This window comes from Pseudorca crassidens, chromosome 17 (genome assembly GCF_039906515.1).
Source record: "Pseudorca crassidens isolate mPseCra1 chromosome 17, mPseCra1.hap1, whole genome shotgun sequence".
NCBI lineage: Eukaryota > Metazoa > Chordata > Mammalia > Artiodactyla > Delphinidae > Pseudorca > Pseudorca crassidens.
The window spans coordinates 38297208-38317719 of record NC_090312.1 but is presented as its reverse complement, the minus strand read 5'-3'; the positions used below and the strand labels follow the sequence as shown (position 1 = coordinate 38317719).

Sequence of the window (20512 nt, the reverse complement as noted above, 5' to 3'; positions counted from 1 at the left end):
AGATTAGGATAGTAAGAAGACTGAAAGAGAAAAGATCAAAGGAACTTGAGATAGTCTAGAAATAAAAGAAATAAACAGAGACAAAGTTTTCAAAAATTTGAAGGTCTTGCAGAGTAAGAGAATAGTTAAGTGCGTGGGATGTGTACTTAGAGGGACATGAATTCAAAAGCTAGTTACTCTTAATAGATTAGGCATAGTACTCAAAGGCTAAGTTTTTTCACTGGTAAAATTCATAGTACATATTAAATACTCAACAAATAATATTATTCTTAAGCTTACTAGGTGACAATAGTATTGTTATGAACTATTTATTACATAACTACTTCTGGAAAACCATAGGATAATTGGGATATTCATTTTATTAATTTATTCTGAACAAAATTGGCACTTTATTTGGAAGGTCTGTCAGTATTTTAGTTACCTATTGTTATGTAAGAAATTGCCCCCAAATCTAGAAGATTAAATAATAAACACTAATCTCACAATTTCTGCTGTGGTTTAGGAATTCAGGAGCAGGCTAGCTGGGTAACTCTGGCTCAGGGTCTCTCATGAAGTTACAGTTAAGATGTCAGCAAGGACTGTGATCATCTTAATGCTGACTGTTGACAGAAAACCCCAGTTTCATCCTTGCCCCTTGGCAGGAGGCCTCAGGTTCTTGCCATGTTAACTTTCCCCTAGTGAAGCTTGAGCATTCTCATGTCATGGCAGCCGGCTTCTCCTAGAGGAAATAATACAAAGAGTAAGGAAGAAGTCACAATGCCTTTTATGTCCTACTTTCAGAAATCACATATTGTCACTTCTGCCTCCTTGAATTCCTTAAAAGTGAGTCACTAAATACAACCCATACTCAAAGAAAGGGGAATTAGGCTCCACTTTTTAAAAGAGTTATTAAAGAATTTATGGACATATTTTTAAAAACCAATGCAAGCAAAAAGGAAATTTGTGCACAAAAATATTTTAAGGATGTTTCTGATGTTGACTTAGGAAAGAAAAGTGTTCAGCCCTCATCTCCGTAATCAAGTTTCTGGATATAGATTTCCTATAAAATCACCACACCAAATATATTTCCCTTTAAGTTTGCTTCCTAAAATATTGGGTCCACCTCAGGTAAAGAAATGTTTCAATTATTTAATTATCATAAAACCCTGACCTCATGGAGAGATATCCAGTCTTTCCCTGTAAAATGGTCCTCATTGAGTTTCTGTCTGAAGTCTTTTGGCCATTCAAGATAAGAATCTTAATTTATGTTCTTCTGCTAGCTCAGGGTTAATATCTTCATATTATATGAAGACTATCTCCCCTGTCAATCTGACCTAGTATATTAGTTTCCTGCGGCTGCTGTAACGAATTACTGCAAACTGGGTGGCCTAAAACAGCACAATTTATTCTCTTGTAGTTCCAGAGGCCAGAAGTCCAAAATCAAGGTGTCAGCAGGGCTGCACTCCTTCTGGAGGCTGTGGGGGAAGAAGATTCTTCTTCTTCTTCTATTTCTACTTCTTTTAGCTTCTGGTGGCTCTTGGCATTCCTTGGCCCAGAGCTGCATCACTCCAGACTCTGTGGTCACACTGCCTCCTCCTTTTCTGTCTGTTATCTTCCTTTGTCTCATTCTTATAAGGACACTTGTTACTGGATTTAGGGCCCACGGTAAAATCTAGAAACTCCTCTTCTCCAAATTCTTAATCACATATTTTGCTATATAAGGTAATATTCAATCTCTTACTATATTACCAAGGTAATATTCACAGGTTCTGAGAATTAGGATGTGGTCATATCTTTTGTGGGGCTGCCATTCAGCCCACTACCCCTATTATCACTATTAATTAGCCTGGCAAAATAGGATATCCTTAAGATAGTCCCTAAAATATGACTAAAACTTTTGTTTCTTTAAAATTTACTCTGTTATTAATATAATCAAATGTCTGAAAATATATAATTTCTTAGAAAAGGTGGGATTTTATGGTTTTTTGAAGGCGTGATATAAACTTGAGAAATGTTGGTCTAATTGATTAATCTTTTGTTATCAAGTATTTTGTACATATATAAACATACAAAAACACCTATGTACTTACCACCTAACTCTCAAATATTAATATTTTGCATTATTTTAAAAAACATTATAGATACAGTTGAAGTACCCTGTATTCCCTTCCCTTGTTTTATTCTTCCATCTCTTCTTCTTTACAGGTAATTACTATCCTGAATTTGGTGTTTTTCTTTGTCATGAAAATATTTAATACTATTTATAAATATGTAGCTATCATAATATAGAGCCATATATATCTTGGAATGCCATATATATGTTTATATATATTATAAATATGATATGCTATACTTACTGTTATTTTTTCTCAATGTTATATTTTTCAGATTTAGTAATGTTGTTAAATATATAATTTTGTTCAGTGTTTGTTTCGTAGACTGAGTTGCAAACCATTAGTAGCGCAATCAATTTAGTAGGTCATGAACTACTTTAGAAAAAAAGAAATAGAATAACAGAGAAAATAGAATGCACCACATGCACATGTGCACCACATGCAATTTAAATATAGTTTTGTGAAAGTTCTCTCTTTCTCTCTCTCTTTTTACATATAAATTGAGTCATGGTGTAAACTATATTTCTAACTGTAGGTAAAACATTTGAAAGACATAGCTCTAACTCATTTATTTTCGTTACTATAAATTTCATTATATGAATGTACCACATTTTTCCTGTTGATATTCAATTGTTTGCACTATTTTACTATTAAAATTAATGCTGCAAAATACTGTTAAACAAGACTCCTTGTTCATGTATGTAAGACTTTCTCTATATTATTTACAAGTGGAAGTGCTACAATATATGTATGTTCAGCTCTGCTGGATATTTCTAAATTCCTCTTCACTGTGGAGTTTTCATTAGCAGTGTACAACATCCATAGAATGTATTTACAACATCAAGAGTGAACCCTACTGTAAACTATGGACTTTGGGTAATAATGATGCATCAACATGGGTTCCTCAATTTTAATAAATGTCACTGTGGTGGGGAATGTCAATAGTGGAGAAGGTTTTATGTGTGTGGGGACAGAGATTATATGGGAACTCTCTGTACTTTCAGCTCAATTTTTCCGTGAACCTACAACTGGTCTAAAATAAATAAGGTTTATTAATTAAGAAAAGCAAAAAACTTCACCTGACTCTGGAGAACTATTGCCTATATAACCAACATGGCTTAAAGGCTTATTGAGACTTAAAAAATATATTTTTTGTGGGGGGAATATCTCAATAAAAAAATATAATAGGAGATTTGGGAAGGGCTACTTATTTGACGTTAAAAAAAAGCATGAGCAATGAAGGAAACATATTAGTGAAAAGGAATGAAATGTATCTTGACTACTTAAGGAACAGGGCACAACAGAACACAGGTCGAAAACCACTACTTTTTGATTCTTAAAACCAAAGAAAAAAAGTCAGTGCTCAGATAATTTTTCCAAGGCAGGAATTCGGCAATTTTTTTCTTGGCTCCAAGAGAAAAATAGCACAAAAAATGTTTAGTATTCCATGATTAGTTATTATATTGTTTATACATCATAGTAAAAGATCTATTTTAAATATCTGGCTAGGAGACACTCAAGGTGGCAGAAGAGTAAGACATGGAGATCACCTTCCTCCCCACAAATACATCAGAAATACATCTACATGTGGAACAACTACAACAGAACAGCTGTTGGATGCTGGCAGAAGACCTCAGACTTCCCAAAAGGGAAGAAATTCCCCACGTACCTGGCCGTATGGCTGACAGGGTCTTGGTGCTCCGTCCAGGTGTCAGGCTTGTGCCTCTGAGGTGGGAGAGGCGATTTCAGGACATTGGTCCACCAGAGACCTCCCAGCTCCATGTAATATCAAGTGGGGAAAGCTCTCTCAGAGATCTCCATCTCAATGCTAAGACCCAGCTCCACTCAATGAGCAGGAAACTACAGTGTTGGACACCCCATGCCAAATAACTAGCAAGACAGGAACACAACCCCACCCATTAGCAGAGAGGCTGCCTAAAATCATAATAAGGTCACAGACACCCCAAAACACACCACCGGATGTGGTCCTGCCCACCAGAAAGACAAGATCCAGCCTCATCCACTAGAACACAGGCACTAGTCCCCTCCACCAGGAAACCTACACAACCCACTGAACCAACCTTAGCCACTAGGGGCAGACACCAAAAACAATGGGAACTACAAACCTGCAGCCTGCGAAAAGGAGACCCCAAACACAGTAAGTCAAGCAAAATGAGAAGACAGAGAAACACGCAGCAGATGAAGGAGCAAGGTAAAAACCCACCAGACCAAACAAATGAACAGGAAATAGGCAGTCTACCTGAAAAAGAATTCAGAGTAATGATAGTAAAGATGATCCAAAATCTTGGAAATAGAATGGAGAAAATACAAGAAACGTTTAACAAGGACCTAGAAGAACTAAAGAGCAAACAAACAGTGATGAACAACACAATAAATGAAATTAAAAATTCTCTAGAAGGAATCAATAGCAGAATAACTGAGGTAGAATAACGGATAAGTGATCAGGAAGATAAAATAGTGGAAATAAGTACTGCAGAGCAGAATAAAGAAAAAAGAATGAAAAGAATTGAGGACAGTCTCAGAGACCTCTGCAACAAAATTAAATGCACCAACATTCGAATTACAGGGGTCCCAGAAGAAGAAGAGAAAAAGAAAGGGACTGAGAAAATATTTGAAGAGATTATAGTTGAAAACTTCCCTAATATGGGAAAGGAAATAGTTAATCAAGTCCAGGAAGCACAGAGAGTCCCATACAGGATAAATCCAAGGAGAAACATGCCAAGACACATATTAATCAAACTATCAAAAATTAAATACAGGGCTTACCTGGTGGTGCAGTGGTTGAGAGTCCGCCTGCCGATGCAGGGGACACGAGTTTGTGCCCCGGTCAGGGAGGATCCCACATGCCGCAGAGCAGCTGGACCCGTGAGCCATGGCCGCTGAGCCTGCGCGTCCGGAGCCTGTGCTCCACAATGGGAGAAGCCACAACAATGGGAGACCCGTGTACTGCAAAAAAAAAAAAAAAAATTAAATACAAAGGAAAAACATTAAAAGCAGCAAGGGAGAAACAACAAATAACACACAAGGGAGTCCCCATAAGGTTAAAAGCTGATCTTTCAGCAGAAACTCTGCAAGCCAGAAGGGAGTGGCAGGACATATTTAAAGTGATGAAGGAGAAAAACCTGCAACCAAGATTACTCTACCCAGCAAGGATCTCATTCAGATTTGATGGAGAAATTAAAACCTTTACAGACAAGCAAAAGCTGAGAGAATTCAGCACCACCAAACCAGCTTTATGACAAACGGTAAAGGAACTTCTCTAGGCAGGAAAAACAAGAGAAGGAAAAGACCTACTATAACAAACCCAAAACAATTAAGAAAATGGTAATAGGAACATACATATCGATAATTACCTTAAATGTAACTGGATTAAATGCTCCCACCAAAAGACACAGACTGGCTGAATGGATCCAAAAACAAGACCCATATATATGCTGTCTACAAGAGACCCGCTTCAGACCTAGGGACACATACAGACTGAAAGTGAGGGGATGGAAAAAGGTATTCCATGCAAATGGAAACCGAAAGAAAGCTGGAGTAGCAATTCTCATATCAGGCGAAATAGACTTTAAAATAAAGACTATTACAGGAGACAAAGAAGGACACTACATAATGATCAAGGGATCGATCCAAGAAGAAGATATAAAAATTGTAAATATTTATGCACCCAACATAGGAGCACCTCAATACATAAGGCAAATGCTAACAGCCATAAAAGGGGAAATCGACAGTAACACAATCATAGTAGGGGACTTTAACACCCCACTTTCACCAGTGGACAGATCATCCAGAATGAAAATAAGGAAACACAAGCTTTAAATGATACATTAAACAAGATGGACTTAATTGATATTTATAGGACATTCCATCCAAAAACAACTGAATACACATTCATCTCAAGTGCTCATGGAACATTCTCCAGGATAGACCATACCATGGGTCACAAATCAAGCCTTGGTAAATTTAAGAAAATTGAAATCGTATCAGGCATCTTTTCTGACCACAACACTATGAGACTAGATATCAATTACAGGAAAAAAATCTGTAAAAAATACAAACACATGGAGGCTAAACAATACACTACTTAACAACCAAGAGATCACAGAAGAAATCAAAGAAGAAATCAAAAAATACCTAGAAACAAATGACAATGAAAACACGACACCCCAAAACCTATGGGATGCAGCAAAAGAAGTTCTTAGAGGGAAGTTTATAGCAATACAATCCTACCTTAAAAAACAAGGAACAGGGCTTCCCTGGTGGCGCAGTGGTTGAGAGTCCGTCTGCCGATGCAGGGGACACGGGTTTGTGCCCCGGTCCAGGAAGACACCACATGTCGCGAGTGGCTGGGCTCGTGAGCCACGGCCGCTGAGGCTGCGCGTCCGGAGCCTGTGCTCTGCAACGGGAGAGGCCACAACAGTGAGAGGCCCGCGTACTGCAAAAACAAAAACAAAAACAAAAGAAACAAGGAACATCTCAAATAAAAAATCTAACCTTACACCTAAAGCGATTAGAGAAAGAAGAACAAAAAACCCCAAACTTAGCTGAAGGAAAGAAATCATAAAGATCAGATCAGAAATAAATGAAAAAGAAATGAAGGAAACAATAGCAAACATCAATAAAACTAAAAGCTGGTTCTTTGAGAAGATAAACAAAATTGATAAACCATTAGCCAGACTCATCAAGAAAAAAAGAGAGAAGACTCAATTCAATAGAATTAGGAATGAAGATGGAGAAGTAACAATTGACACTGCAGAAATACAAAGCATCATGAGAGATTACTACAAGCAACCCTATGCCAATAAAATGGACAACCTGGAAGAAATGGACAAATTCTTACAAATGCACAATGTTCTGAGACTGAACCAGGAAGAAATAGAAAATATGAACAGACCAATCACAAGCACTGAAATTGAAACTGTGATTAAAAATCTTCCAACAAACAAAAGCCCAGGACCAGATGGCTTCATAGGCGAATTCTATCAAACATTTAGAGAAGAGCTAACACCTATCCTCAAACTCTTCCAAAATATAGCAGAGGGAGGATCACTCCCAAACACATTCTACAAGGCCACCATCACCCTGATACCAAAACCAGACAAAGATGTCACAAAGAAAGAAAACTACAGGCCAATATCACTGATGAATATAGATGCAAAAATCCTCAACAAAATACTAGCAAACAGAATCTGACAGCACGTTAAAAGGATCATACACCATGATTAAGTGGGGTTTACCCCAGTAATGCAAAGATTTTTCAATATATGCAAATCAACCAATGTGATACACCATATTAACAAACTGAAGGAGAAAAACCATATGATCATCTCAATAGATGCAGAGAAAGCTTTTGACAAAATTCAACACTCATTTATGATAAAAATCCTCTGGAAAGTAGGCATAGAGGGAACTTTTTTCAACATAATAAAGGTCATATATGACAAACCCACAGCCAACATCGTCCTCAATGGTGAAAAACTGAAAGCATTTCCAACTAACATCAGGAACAAGACAAGGTTGCTCACTCTCACCACTATTATTCAACATAGTTTTGGAAGTTTTAGCCACAGCAATCAGAGAAGAAAAAGAAATAAAAGGAATAAAAATTGGAAATGAAGAAGTAAAGCTGTTACTGTTTGCAGATAACATGATACTATCCATAGAGAATCCTAAAGATGCTACCAGAAAACTACTAGAGCTAATCAATGAATTTGCTAAAGTAGCAGGATACAAAATTAATGCACAGAAATCTCTAGCATTCGTATACACTAATGATGAACAATCTGAAAGTGAAATGAACAAAACACACCCATTTACCATTTCAACAAAAAGAATAAAATATCTAGGAATAAACCTACCTAAGGAGACAAAAAACCTGTATGCAGAAAATTATAAGACTGATGACAGAAATTAAAGATGATACAAATAGATGGAGAGATATATCGTGTTCTTGAATTGGAAGAATCAACATTGTGAAAATGACTCTACTACCCAAAGCAATCTACAGATTCAATGCAATCCCTATCAAACTACCACTGGCATTTTTCACAGAACTGGAACAAAAAATTTCACAATTTGTATGGAAAGACAAACGACCCCAAATAGCCAAAGCAATCTTGAGAAAGAAAAACAGAGCTGGAGGAATCAGGCTCCCTGACTTCAGACTATACTACAAAGCTACAGTAGTCAAGACAGTATGGTACTGGCACAAAAACAGAAATATAGATCAATGGAACAGGATAGAAAGCCCAGAGATATACCCACGGACATATGTTCACCTTATCTTTGATAAAAGAGACAAGAATATACAGTGGAGAAAAGACAGCCTCTTCAATAAGTGGTGCTGGGAAAACTGGACAGCTACATATAAAATAATGAAATTAGAACACTCCCTAACACCATACACAAAAATAAACTCAAAATGGATTAAAGACCTAAATGTAAGGCCAGACACTAGCAAACTCTTAGAGGAAAACATAGGCAGAACACTCTATGACATAACTCACAGCAAGATCCTTTTTGACCCACCTCCTAGAGAAATGGAAATAAAAACAAAAATAAACAAATGGGAACTAATGAAACTTAAAGCTTTTGCACAGCAAAGGAAACCATAAACAAGACCAAAAGACAACCCTCAGAATGGGAGAAAATATTTGAAAATGAAGCAACTGACAAAGGATTAATCTCCAAAATTTACAAGCAGCTCATGCAGCTCAATATCAAAAAAACAAACAACCCAATCGAAAAATGGACAGAAGACCTAGACAGACATTTCTCTAAAGAAGATATACAGTTTGCCAACAAACACATGAAAGAATGCTCAACATCATTAATCATTAGAGAAATGCAAATCAAAACTACAATGAGATATCATCTCATACCGGTCAGAATGGCCATCATCAAAAAATCTACAAACCAGAAATGCTGGAGGGTGTGTGGAGAAAAGGGAACCCTCTTGCACTGTTGGTGGGAATGTAAATTGATATGGCCACTCTGGAGAACAGTATGGAGGTTCCTTAAAAAACTAAAAATAGAAGTACCATACGACCCAGCAATCCCACTACTGGGCATATATCCTGAGAAAACCGTAAGTCAAAAAGAGTCAGGCACCACAGTGTTCATTGCAGCTCTATTTACAATAGCTAGGTCATGGAAGCAACCTAAGTGTCCATCAACAGATGAATGGATAAAGAAGATGTGGCACATATATACAATGGAATATTACTCAGTCATAAAAAGCAACGGAATTGAGTTATTTGTAGTGAGGTGGATGGACCTAGAGCCTGTCATACACAGTGAAATAAGTCAGAAAGAGAAAAACAAATCCATATGCTAACACACATATATGGAATCTAAGGAAAAAAAAGTCATGAAGAACCTAGGGGCAAGATAGGAATAAAGGCACTGACCTACTAGAGAATGGACTTTAGGAAATGGGCAGGGGGAAGGGTAAGCTGTGACAAAGTGAGAGAGTGGCATGGACATATATACACTACCAAACGTAAAATAGATAGCTAGTGGGAAGTAGCCACATAGCACAGGGAGATCAGCTAGGTGGTTTGTGACCACCTAGAGGGGTGGGATAGGGAGGTTGGGAGGGAGGGAGCTGGAAGAGGGAAGAGATATGGGAACATATGTATATGTATAACTGATTCACTTTGTTATAAAGCAGAAACTAACACACCATTGTAAAGCAATTATACTCCAATAAAGATGTTAAAAAACCCCCCCAAAAAACACATTTATGTACCAAAGTGTTCACTGCAGCTCAATTTACAATAGCCAGGACATGGAAGCAACCTAAGTGTACATCGACAGATGAATGGATAAAGAAGATGTGGCATATATATATATATATATATATATATATATACACACAATGGAATATTACTCAGCCATAAAAAGCAACGAAATTGAGTTATTTGTAGTGAGGTGGATGGGGCTAGAGTCTGTTATCAGAGTGAAGTAAGTCAGAAAGTGAAATACAAATCCGTATGCTAACACATATATATGGAATCTAAAAAAAAATGGCTATGAAGAACCTAGGGGCAGGACAGGAATAAAGATGTAGATGTTGAGAATGGACTTGAGGAACCGGGGGAGGGTGAAGAATAAGCTGGGGCGAAGTGAGAGACTGGCATGGATTTCTATATTCTACCAAATGTAAAATAGCTAGTGGGAAGCAGTCGCTTAGCACAGGGAGGACAGGTCAGTGCTTTGTGACCACCTAGAGGGGTGGGATAGGGAGGGTGGGACGGAGTTGCAAGAGAGAGGGGATACGGGGATATATGTATACGTATAGCTGTTTCAGTTTGTTATAAAGCAGAAACTAACACACTATTGTAAACAGTTATAGTCCAATAAAGTTGTTAAAAATATCTGGCTAATTTATCTTAATATATTGGTCTCATTTATTAAATTGCCACACAAATAAGACTAGGCCCTTTTTCTTCCCTAGCAGAATAACAGGACTTGGAGCTCCTGCTCTAGACCACCTAGGGCTTTCAAACAATTAGTGCAACCATTTATATTAAAACTTCTGAGCCATGGCTTCAACCTCTTCACTTTTCAGGTGAAGCAAATAACTAATTCCTTGGATAATTTACTTGGCTGATTTAGTAGGCTTTAATAAGACCCAAGTTACTTGGGTTACTCATCAAGGCTTTTTGTGAGAGGACAGCTGCTCTGAATTAGCCATTAGCTGCTTCTCTTTCCTTTTTTTTTTCTTTCCTTCCTTCCTCTTTCTCCAACCACCCCACCTTCTTTCTTTTTGAAACTTAGTTCCTTATTTTCATTAACAAAATAGATCTAAACACCTTGGCATCCTCACTTATGCCTCTTTCCTATGGCAGTTTCTAAAACTCTTTCAAGAAGCCTCAACTTCATCATATCACCAATGAATTGGGAGACTGGGATTGACATACATACACTAATATGTATAAAATGGATAACTAATAAGAACCTGCTGTATAAAAAAATAAAATTCAAAAATTAAAAAGAAAAGAAATCTTAAATCGAATTCCAATAAAGAGTTTTAGGAATTTACTTAGGAAGTGTTTTCAATTAAATGCAACGACAACATGGGTGGATATTTTAATAACCTTGTAAGGGAAGTCTATTTTCAAAATGCAGTGGTAGGTGTCTTCTTCAGAGGTTACCAAAAATAGTAAATACTGGTCAATAATTAGGCAGCATGTCCTATGCTATCCCTTTAAGCCCAGTATATAGGTGTTTATCCGGTGTTGGGTGTTTGAGTTTCTTGACTTCGTAAGCTTGCAAAGTACTAGAAGGAAAGGTAGTATTTTATACATTCATTTCAGCCTAATAAAACCAATACTGACCCTTAAAAAACTTTGAATTCATTATCTATCAGCTATTTCTTTTCACTTTCTCTAAGAGTCTTATTTCCTTCTGCTATTCCTACCGCTTCTCTGAAGTTCCATATATCGGACTGCAATCCAATGGACCTCCACGATTTTCTCTTTATTCCTTCCCCGCACAAATTTAAACATACTAAACCACCCTTCGCCAAAGTAAAAGAACGCGAGAGGTCGTCTGCACGTTTGGTCAAAACGCAGTCTCCTAATCCTGATCCCTTCAACTTCTCCTTTCCCCCCGCGAATGAAGCTCTCGATCTAAATTTACCCCCCACCCCACCTGCAGCCTTATTGCTACTGCTCTGCGCACTGAACCCAAGTTCTTTCCAGGTCTTCCATTTCCTAAGAAAAACAAAAACCACTTAGTTTTCAGGGCTTTAAACACTAGGACCCGCTTTCTTCCTCCTCATCGGACCTATTGGCCCTCCGTGCTTCCTCACTCGGACTCGATATCCACCTCAGCTGCTCTCTTGCCGCAGCACCACTTCCGGATCTCCGGTGTCTCCGCTTTACCGGTCCGCCCACCTTCCCCGCGCACTTCCTAGAGCTTTGTGCGAACCACTGGCTGGGTAGGAGCGGAGACGCAGGCTGGTCGAGCGCCAGCGGTCTCCTCCTAGAAGAGGCAGTGAATGGCTTCTCCAGCCTGAGAACTCCGGCCCTGCTGCGGAGTCGAGTGGTGGCGGTGGAGGGTTAGTTTGTTTCGAGCACCGAGCGGGGCACACCCGGAAGTGCGCTGTACGGGAGCTGCGCCGCCTCAGCAGGCGGGTGCCGGGTACCGGGAGGTGGAGGAGACGCCACGGTACTCTTCGGCGTGTCACCCCAGGGTGCAATACGGCGAGAAGCGTACGGCCTGCTTCTGGCTCTGTTTCTACGGTGGTAGATCCGGCCGGGTTCCAGGAGGGGCGAGGGCCTCCTGGGGCGGCTGGGCTGGCTAAGGGAGGGGTGCGGCGGCCAAAGGCGAGCCTGCCTCTCCTCATTTTCCCACTCCAGGGGACCCGCTTTCTTTAGGTCACCACCTCTTCCTCCCACTCCTCACCAGGCGAGTTGAGGGGAGTTGTACTAGTGAGGCAGTCGCGGGTGGAGCAGAGTCCATTTGAGTTTTCTCTGCTTCTGGGGGAAGGCGAGCGGCCGCTTTGGTGGGGACTGTTGCTTTTCGGCCTCTTCAACCTTTCCTGAGAAACGCCTTTTCCTTAAGGAATGCTCCACAGACTCAGTTACCTCTAATGTTTCTGTCTTTATCCCTTTCAGCTTCTGACTTTGACTCCTCTGTACCTTAAAGAATGCTGGAGTCTTATGTGACTCCAATTTTAATGAGCTATGTGAATCGCTACATCAAAAACTTAAAGCCGTCAGATCTACAGCTTTCACTATGGGGCGGAGACGTGGTTCTCAGCAAGCTGGAGTTAAAATTGGATGTGCTGGAGCAGGTAAGCGGTGTAGCTGTCACTGGAAACATTTTCAGCCTACTTAGAAGTAATGTGTGCTTTCCTACACTGACTATGCTTTAAAAGCTTAGTTTTTCTGCTAATGTATTTTGGGCTATCTTGAACTAGAGACCTTGCTTTACAGAATTTTTTTTTTATGGTTTGTTACTAATGATGGATTATTAGAATCATAATCCCCCAAATTGCCGCAACAGATAGAAAAAAATTTCATTGTTCTTGTCAGAATTGTTCACTCTGTTACTCAGTTCTTAAGCTTTACCGAATATGCTAATTTACATTGCTAGGATTCTGTATGACGCTGGAAAATATTCTCTTTTTCCTTTTTGGGGAACGAAGTGGTGCGAAAGACAGCAAGGTCACATCTTGAGGAAAGTTCTCTCAGTGGGAAAAATGACATTACCCATGACATCCTCAGAATATTGAATAGACAGATTGAGAATGCCAGCATAGTTGAAAACTTCTTTCTTAATCACTTTTTTAGTTTCTTTTTTTTTTAACATGGGAATGGTCTGATGTAAATGAACTGTAACTTCAAAGTTCATATATTTATTAATTCACTTAGTACACTTATTATTAACATATGCCAGGCAATTCTTTTAGGCCTGAGAATACAAAACTTATCTCTGGGAACTCAGGAGTCAGAGACCAACTGCTTTTTAGGAGATAAGGAAAGACAATCTGATGGTGATGTTATTAGTAACTTTTAGTTATATTCCACTGCTTTCTGTACTATGGAATAACGTGGAGTTAACGCTGAGAAATAATATTCTTGGTTTCTTCCCCTTCCACTCTCCAAGGTTGATTACCTTAATATTTTCATTGTTTTTTAATGAGCACAAATCCTAAGTATACAGCTCAGATTTTGCATATGCATACACCTGTGTAACCACTATCCAGATCAAGAAATAAAATATTTCCTGCACCCCAAAACGCTCTCCTTGCCTTTTTGTAATTAGTACCCCACCCCTAAAACAAGTGACTGCTATTCTGACTTCTATCAACACAGATAAATTTCTTGAACCTGTTCTTGAAACTTAAATGAGAATCACTTGTGTTTGAATTCTGACTTCTATCAACACAGATAAATTTCTTGAACCTGTTCTTGAAACTTAAATGAGAATCACTTGTGTTTGAATTCGTTTGTTCAACATTATGGCCAAGATTAACCCAGGTTCTTGAATGAATGACAGTTTATTCTTTGTATTGCCTTGTGGTATTCCGTTGTATAAAGATTCACAGTTTATATATTTATTTTCCTTTTGAGGTACATTTGGATTTTTTCTGCTTTTGACAATTATGAAGAAAGCTCTTAAGAACATTCTTGTATTGGACAGAGGTGTTGATTTCCTTTAGATGCATACCTAGGAGGCAGGCATATATTTAGCTTTAATGGATACTGCCAAGAGTTTTCCAGAGTGGTTGTACCAATTTACATTCTCACCAGTAATGTGTGGGAGTTCCAGTTACTTCACATTTTTTGCTGTTACTCGGTAAGTTTGTTATTTTTAGCCTTTCCCTGTGCTATTGGCTGTTTGTATATCTTCTTTGGAGAAATGTCTGTTCAAGTCCTTTGCCCATTTTAAAAAGTTTTTTTTGTTACTGAGTTGTAGGAATTATTTATATATTCTGGGTATCAATCCTTTATCAGATATGATGTGCAAGTATCATCTCCCATTGTGGGTTGCCTTTTGACTCTGTTGATAGTATCCTTTGAAGAACCAAAGTTTTAAATTTTGATGAAGTCTAACTTACAACTTTTTCTTTTGATGCCTGGGCTTTTGGTGTTATATCCAAGAAATCATTGCCAAATCCAGTGTCATGAAGCTTTTCCCCTTGTTTTCTTCTAAGAGTTTTATAGTTTTAGCTCTCACATTTAGGTATTTGATCCCTTTTCAGTTAATTTTTGTATGGGGTACAAGGATCCAACTTCATAGTGTTTTGCATATGGCTGTTCAGTTTTTCTAACATCGTTTGTCGAAGACTGTCCTTTCGCTACTGAATGATCTTGGCACCCTTCTTGAAAATCAAATGGTCATTGATAGGAGGGTTTATTTCTGGGCCCTCCATATGATTCCATTGATCTGTATGTCTGTCTTTATGTCAGTATCACATTGTTTTGATTACCATGACTTTGTAGTAAGTTTTGAAATCAGGAAATGTGAAATCTCCAACTTTTTTCCTTCATTAGTTTTAACATTTTTTAAATTTAATTAAAAATTTTTTTATCGGAGTCTAGTTGATTTACAATGTTGTGTTAGTTATGCTGTACAGCAAAGTGAATCAGTTATACATATACATATATCCACTCTTTTTTAGATTCTTCCCCCATATAGGTCATTACAGAGTACTGAGTAGAGTTCCCTGTGCTACACAGTAGGCCCTTATTAGTTAACCTGTTTTACATATAGTAGTGTGTATATGTCAATCCCAGTCTCCCAATTTATCCCTCCGCTGCCCCTTACCAGTTTTTTAAATGTTAGGAAAAATTAATCATGAAGTCATACTAGTTAGGAGTTTTCTTAGTTGGAAAGTTTTAATTCCTGATTTAATTGCTTTAACAGATATAGGACTGTTTAGATTTCTGTTTCTCCTTTGGTTAGTTTTGGTTAGTTACGCTTTTCAAGGAATTTCTCCATTTCCTCAAAATCAGCAAACAATGGTGTGGGCCTAACTTTGTAAATAAAATTTTATTGGAGCCCGGCTCTTCTCATTCGTTTACATGTCGTCTGTGGCTGCTTTTGCAAGCTAAAACGACAGGGTTAAGTGCTGGAACAGAATCTGCATGGCTTGCAAAAGCCTGAAATATTTACTGTCTGCTCCTTACTGAAAAAGTTTGCTTGCCTCTGCTCTGAGTTGTCATATTTAAGCCATAAAGTTGGGTTTTTTTGTTTGTTTTTCATTTTAAAGTTGCCTTAAAAAAATCTAGGAACTGTTATGATATCCTCTTTTCAATGCTTATATTAGTAATTTGTATTTTCATTAGTATTGCTATGGCTTTATTAAAATTAGTTGAAACCCAACTTTATTGATTTTTCTATTGTATTCCTGCTTTCTTTGTAATGTATTTCTTTTCTTTTTTTAAATTTATTTATTTATTTACTTATTTTTGTCTGTGTTGGGTCTTCTTTGCTGTGCGCGGGCTTTCTTTAGTTGAGGCGAGCAGGGGCTACTCTTTGCTGCGGTGCGCAGGGTTCTCATTGTCGTGGCTTCTCTTGTTGCGGAGCACGGGCTCTAGGCACGTGGGCTTCAGTAGTTGTGGCATGAGGGCTCAGTAGTTGTGGCTCACGGGCTCTAGAGCACAGGCTCAGTAGTTGTGGCACACAGGCTTTGTTGCTCCGTGGCATGTGGGATCTTCCTGGACCAGGGCTCAAACCCGTGTGCCCTGCATTAGCAGGTGGATTCTCAGCCACTGTGCCACCAGGGAAGTCCCCGTAATGTATTTCTGCTCTTATTTTTTTTAATCATTTCTTTTTTTTCCTGTTTCTTTGGATTTGATTTGCCATTGTTTTCTCTAGCTTCTTGAGGTGGAAGCTTAGGTTATTGATTTTCTTCAGCCCTTTTCTACTCTAATATGTGCATTGAATACTGTACATTTTTCTTTAACCATCTATTTAGCTTTATCACCACAATTTTATATGTTGTCTTTTCATTATTATTCAGCTTAAAAAATTTCATTTTGATTTCTTATGTAATCCGTGGGTTATTTAGAAGTGTGTTGCTTAATTTCTAAACATTTAACGAATAATTATCTTTCTGTTATTGATTTCTAATTTAACTGCATTGTGGTCAGCACATTCTCTATGATTTTGATCCATTATAATTTATGACTTAGTACATGGTGAAAATTTTATTTTTGTAAATATTCCATGTGTAATTGATGAGACATGTGTATCCTACAGTTGTTGCTTTATTCTTCCATAAATGTCAGTTGCTTCAAATTGGTTATTAGAGTTCTTCAAATCTTATAAATCCATATGGATTTTCATTGTCTGCTTGTTCTGTCAGTTACTAAGAGAGGTATGTTAATGGTTAACATCTCCAACTATGATTGTGGATTTGTCTACTTCCCTTTTATAGTTTTGCCAACCTTCACTTTATATACCTTGAAGTTACATTGTTAAGTGCATACAGATTCAGTACGGTGATACCTTATTGTTGAATATACTTAAAAAAAATCATTCTGAAATATGTCCCTCTTTCATTCACGCTAGTAATTCTTTTTGCCTTAAAGTCTTTTTAATTATACTCTTTTAAAAATTATTTCAGTTGCTTCTCTAAAGATTACAAAGTGGATATTTGACTTATTGGCATCTACCTTAAATTAGCATTCTTACCATTTCCTGAATAATCTTACAATAGTTTAACTGCATTTGCCCTCTTCCTCTCCTGCCTTTTTTGGTATTGTGGTCCTTGTTTTTGTTTGTTCAGTTTGGGTTAGCTTGTTTAGTTTGGTTTAGTTTGTTTTTCTGCTGCCTGCAGGTAGAAGCCTAGGTTATTGATTTGAGATAGTTCTCTTTTTCTACTATAGACATTTACCATTTACAGCTCTACGTTTCTTTAGCTGCATCCTATGAATTTTGGTATGTTGTGTTTTTATTTTCATTCAGTTCAAACGTTTTCTGATTTTCCTTGAGATAGCAGTGTATTTTTGCAGATGTTGGATGGAATGGTTTATAGATGTAAGGTCTAAATTGGTTGATAGTGTTTTTCAGGTCTTCTATATCTTTGTTGATTTTCTGTCTGTTCTGTTTATTATTGTAAGTTACTGAATTATTTCTCTTACTTTTGTCAGTTTTTGATTTATGTATTTTGGGGCTCTGTTGCTATGCTCATATGTTTTATATTCTTTTTAAAAAAATTTTATTGGAGAATAGTTGATTTACAATGTTGTGTTAGTTTCAGGTGTAGAGCAAAGTGATTCAGTTATACATACACATATGCTCATTCTTTTTCAGATTCTTTACCCATGTAGGTTATTACAGAATATTGAGTAGAGTTCCCTGTGCCATACAGTAGGTCCTTGTTGGTTATCTATTTTTTATATGGTAGTGTGTGTATGTTAATCCCAAACTCCTAATTTATCTCTCCCCACCACGTTTCCCCTTTGGTAACTGTAGGTTTGTTTTCGAAATCTGTGAGTCTGTTTCTATTTTGTAAATAAGTTCATTTGTATATATTTTCTTCTTGAATTTACCCATCATTATAAAGTGTCCCATGTTATCTTTAGTAACAGTTTTTTTTCTTAAAGTCTATTTTATCTGATAATAGGGTAATTACCTCTCTTATGGTTACTGGTTGCATGATACATGTTCTTTTCTTTTTCCCCTCAGTACACTGCATTTTAAACTATCTTACCACTTTTGCCTTGTGTTGTATTTCTTCAAGCCTGGTACCACACTGTTTGAAAGTTTTACAGACATGTTATTTGGTTTCAACAATTCTTTAAAATTTCATCTGCTGTATTTTCAACCTATGACTGGGATAAACTGTTTTTAATTGTTACTTATTTGCAATGGAGAACACTCATATGAAAACCAGGGGAAAATACTGCTGGAAATTAAGATCATAGAAATTAAAATTCTTTATATGCCTAAAATAGAATACCATACCATTTCCCTAAATAGCAAGCAAATATGGTGATTTGATGTATTCAAGGCAAGAAACTGGATCACATGACTTCCTGGGATCTTGTTTATTAATTTTTTTATTACAGTGTAAAAGACATATAGTGTTATATTGTTTCAGGTGTACAATGTAATGATTTGATATTTGTATATATTGCAAAATGATCACCAAAGTAAGCCCAGTTAACACCTGTCACCATACATAGTTAAAAAAGTTTTGTTTCTTGTGATGAGAACTTTCAAGATTTACTCTTAGCACCTTTCAAATATGGAATACAGTGTTATTAACTGTACTCGCCATGCTGTACATTATATCCCAGGACTATTTAAATTTTATAACTAGAAGCTTGTATCTTTTGACCACCTTCACCCATTTCGTTCACTTTCCACCCCATTGCCTCTGGCAACCACCAATCTGTTATCTGTATCTATACAGAAAAATGAAAAAAACACACCTTTTTCTTATTTTCAACCTATTTGTGTTTTTTTTAATCTAAAGTATGTCTCTTGTGGAGAGCATATAGTTGGATCTTACTAGTTTTTAAAATCCAGTCTGACAACCTTTGCCTTTTTTTTAAAATTAATTTTTGTTGGAGTATAGTTGCTTTATAATGTTGTGTTAGTTTCTGCTGTATAGCAAAATGAATCAGCTATACATATACATGTATCCCCTCTTTTTTGGATTTTCTTCCCATTTAGGTCACCATGGAGCATTGAGTAGAGTTCCCTGTGCTATATAGTATATTCTCGTTAGTTATCTATTTTATACATAGTATCACTATCCCAGTCTCCCAGTTCATTCCACCCCACCACCCTTCACCCTTGGCATCATTTGTTCTCTGTGTCTCTATTTCTGTTTTGCAAAGAAGATCATCTATACCATTTTTTTAGATTCCACATATATGTGTTAATATACGATATTTGTTTTTCTCTTTCTGACTTACTTCTCTCTTTCTCTTTCTGACTTACTGACTTCTCTCTTTCTCTTTCTGACTTACTTCACTCTCTGTGACCGTCTCTAGGTCCATCCACATCTCTGCAAATGACCCAATTTCATTACTTTTTCATGGCTGAGTAATATTCCACTGTATATATGTACCACATCTTCTTTATCCATTCCTTTGTTGATGAAAAGCCCTCAGATTGGGAGAAAATATTTGCAAACGAAGCAACTGACAAAGGATTAGTCTCCAAAATATACAAAAAGCTCATTTAGCTCAATGTCAAAAAAAAAAAAAACCAACCCAATCAAAAAATGGGTGGAAGACCTAAGTAGACATTTCTCCAAAGAAGACATACAGACGGCCAACAAACACATGAAAAGATGCTCAACATCACTAATTATTAGAGAAGTGCAAATCAGAACTACAGTGAGGTATCACCTCACACCAGTCAGAATGGTCATCATCAAAAAATCTAGAAACAACAAATGCTGGAGAGGGTGTGGAGAAAAGGGAACCCTCTTACACTGTTGGTGGGAATGTAAATTGATACAGCCACTATGGAGAACGGTATGGAGATTGCTTAAAAAACTAAAAATAGAACTGCCATATGACCCAGCAGTCCTACTACTGGCAGTATACCCAGACAAAACCGTATTTCAGAAAGACACATGCATCCCAGTGTTCATTGCAGCACTATTTACAATAGCCAGGACATGGAAGGAATCTTTGCCTTTTGATTGGAATATTTAATCCATTCACATTTTGTTTTTATTCATATGGTTGGATTTCTGTCTACCATTTTGCTATTTTCTGAGTGTCTCATGTCTTTTGTTTCTCTCATAATCCTTTGCTACTTTCTTTACTATTAAGTAGATATTTTTTAGTATTGCATTTTAATTCCTTTGATTTTTAATTTATTTTGAGTTATTTTCTTAGTGGTTGCTTAGAGGATTACAGTATGCATCTAATTTATCACAGTCTATTTGAGATTAATGCTGACTTTATTCC

The 20512-nt window shown here is 37.2% G+C and overlaps 1 protein-coding gene and 1 long non-coding RNA gene across 14 annotated transcripts in view; one reads left to right on the top strand and one right to left on the bottom strand.

The window, feature by feature from the left end:
- Positions 1-294: 294 nt before the first annotated feature.
- LOC137210042 (uncharacterized) lies at positions 295-12069 on the bottom strand. Of its 3 annotated transcripts, none has more exons than XR_010936252.1 (5): positions 11949-12069; positions 6345-6510; positions 4881-5060; positions 3763-3818; positions 295-718 (listed from the first exon to the last, which is right to left on the bottom strand). It is a non-coding gene; the product is annotated as an uncharacterized lncRNA (long non-coding RNA). The 3 variants fall into 3 exon arrangements; XR_010936251.1 differs by having other exon boundaries at positions 3763-3869; positions 6345-6549; positions 11949-12057; XR_010936250.1 differs by having other exon boundaries at positions 6345-6549; positions 11949-12057.
- VPS13B (vacuolar protein sorting 13 homolog B) overlaps positions 12029-20512 on the top strand; it is a 798169-nt gene continuing 789685 nt past the window's right edge. For 7 of the 11 annotated variants that reach the window (XR_010936247.1, XM_067711647.1, XM_067711648.1 and 4 more), the window contains exons 1-2: positions 12201-12334; positions 12740-12918. Coding sequence is in view for 10 of the 11 variants with exons in the window: in XM_067711647.1 (XP_067567748.1) it covers positions 12772-12918 (147 nt within the window). In the remaining variant the exon portion in view is untranslated. The other 4 variants (XM_067711645.1, XM_067711646.1, XM_067711644.1 and 1 more) reach the window with 4 other exon arrangements.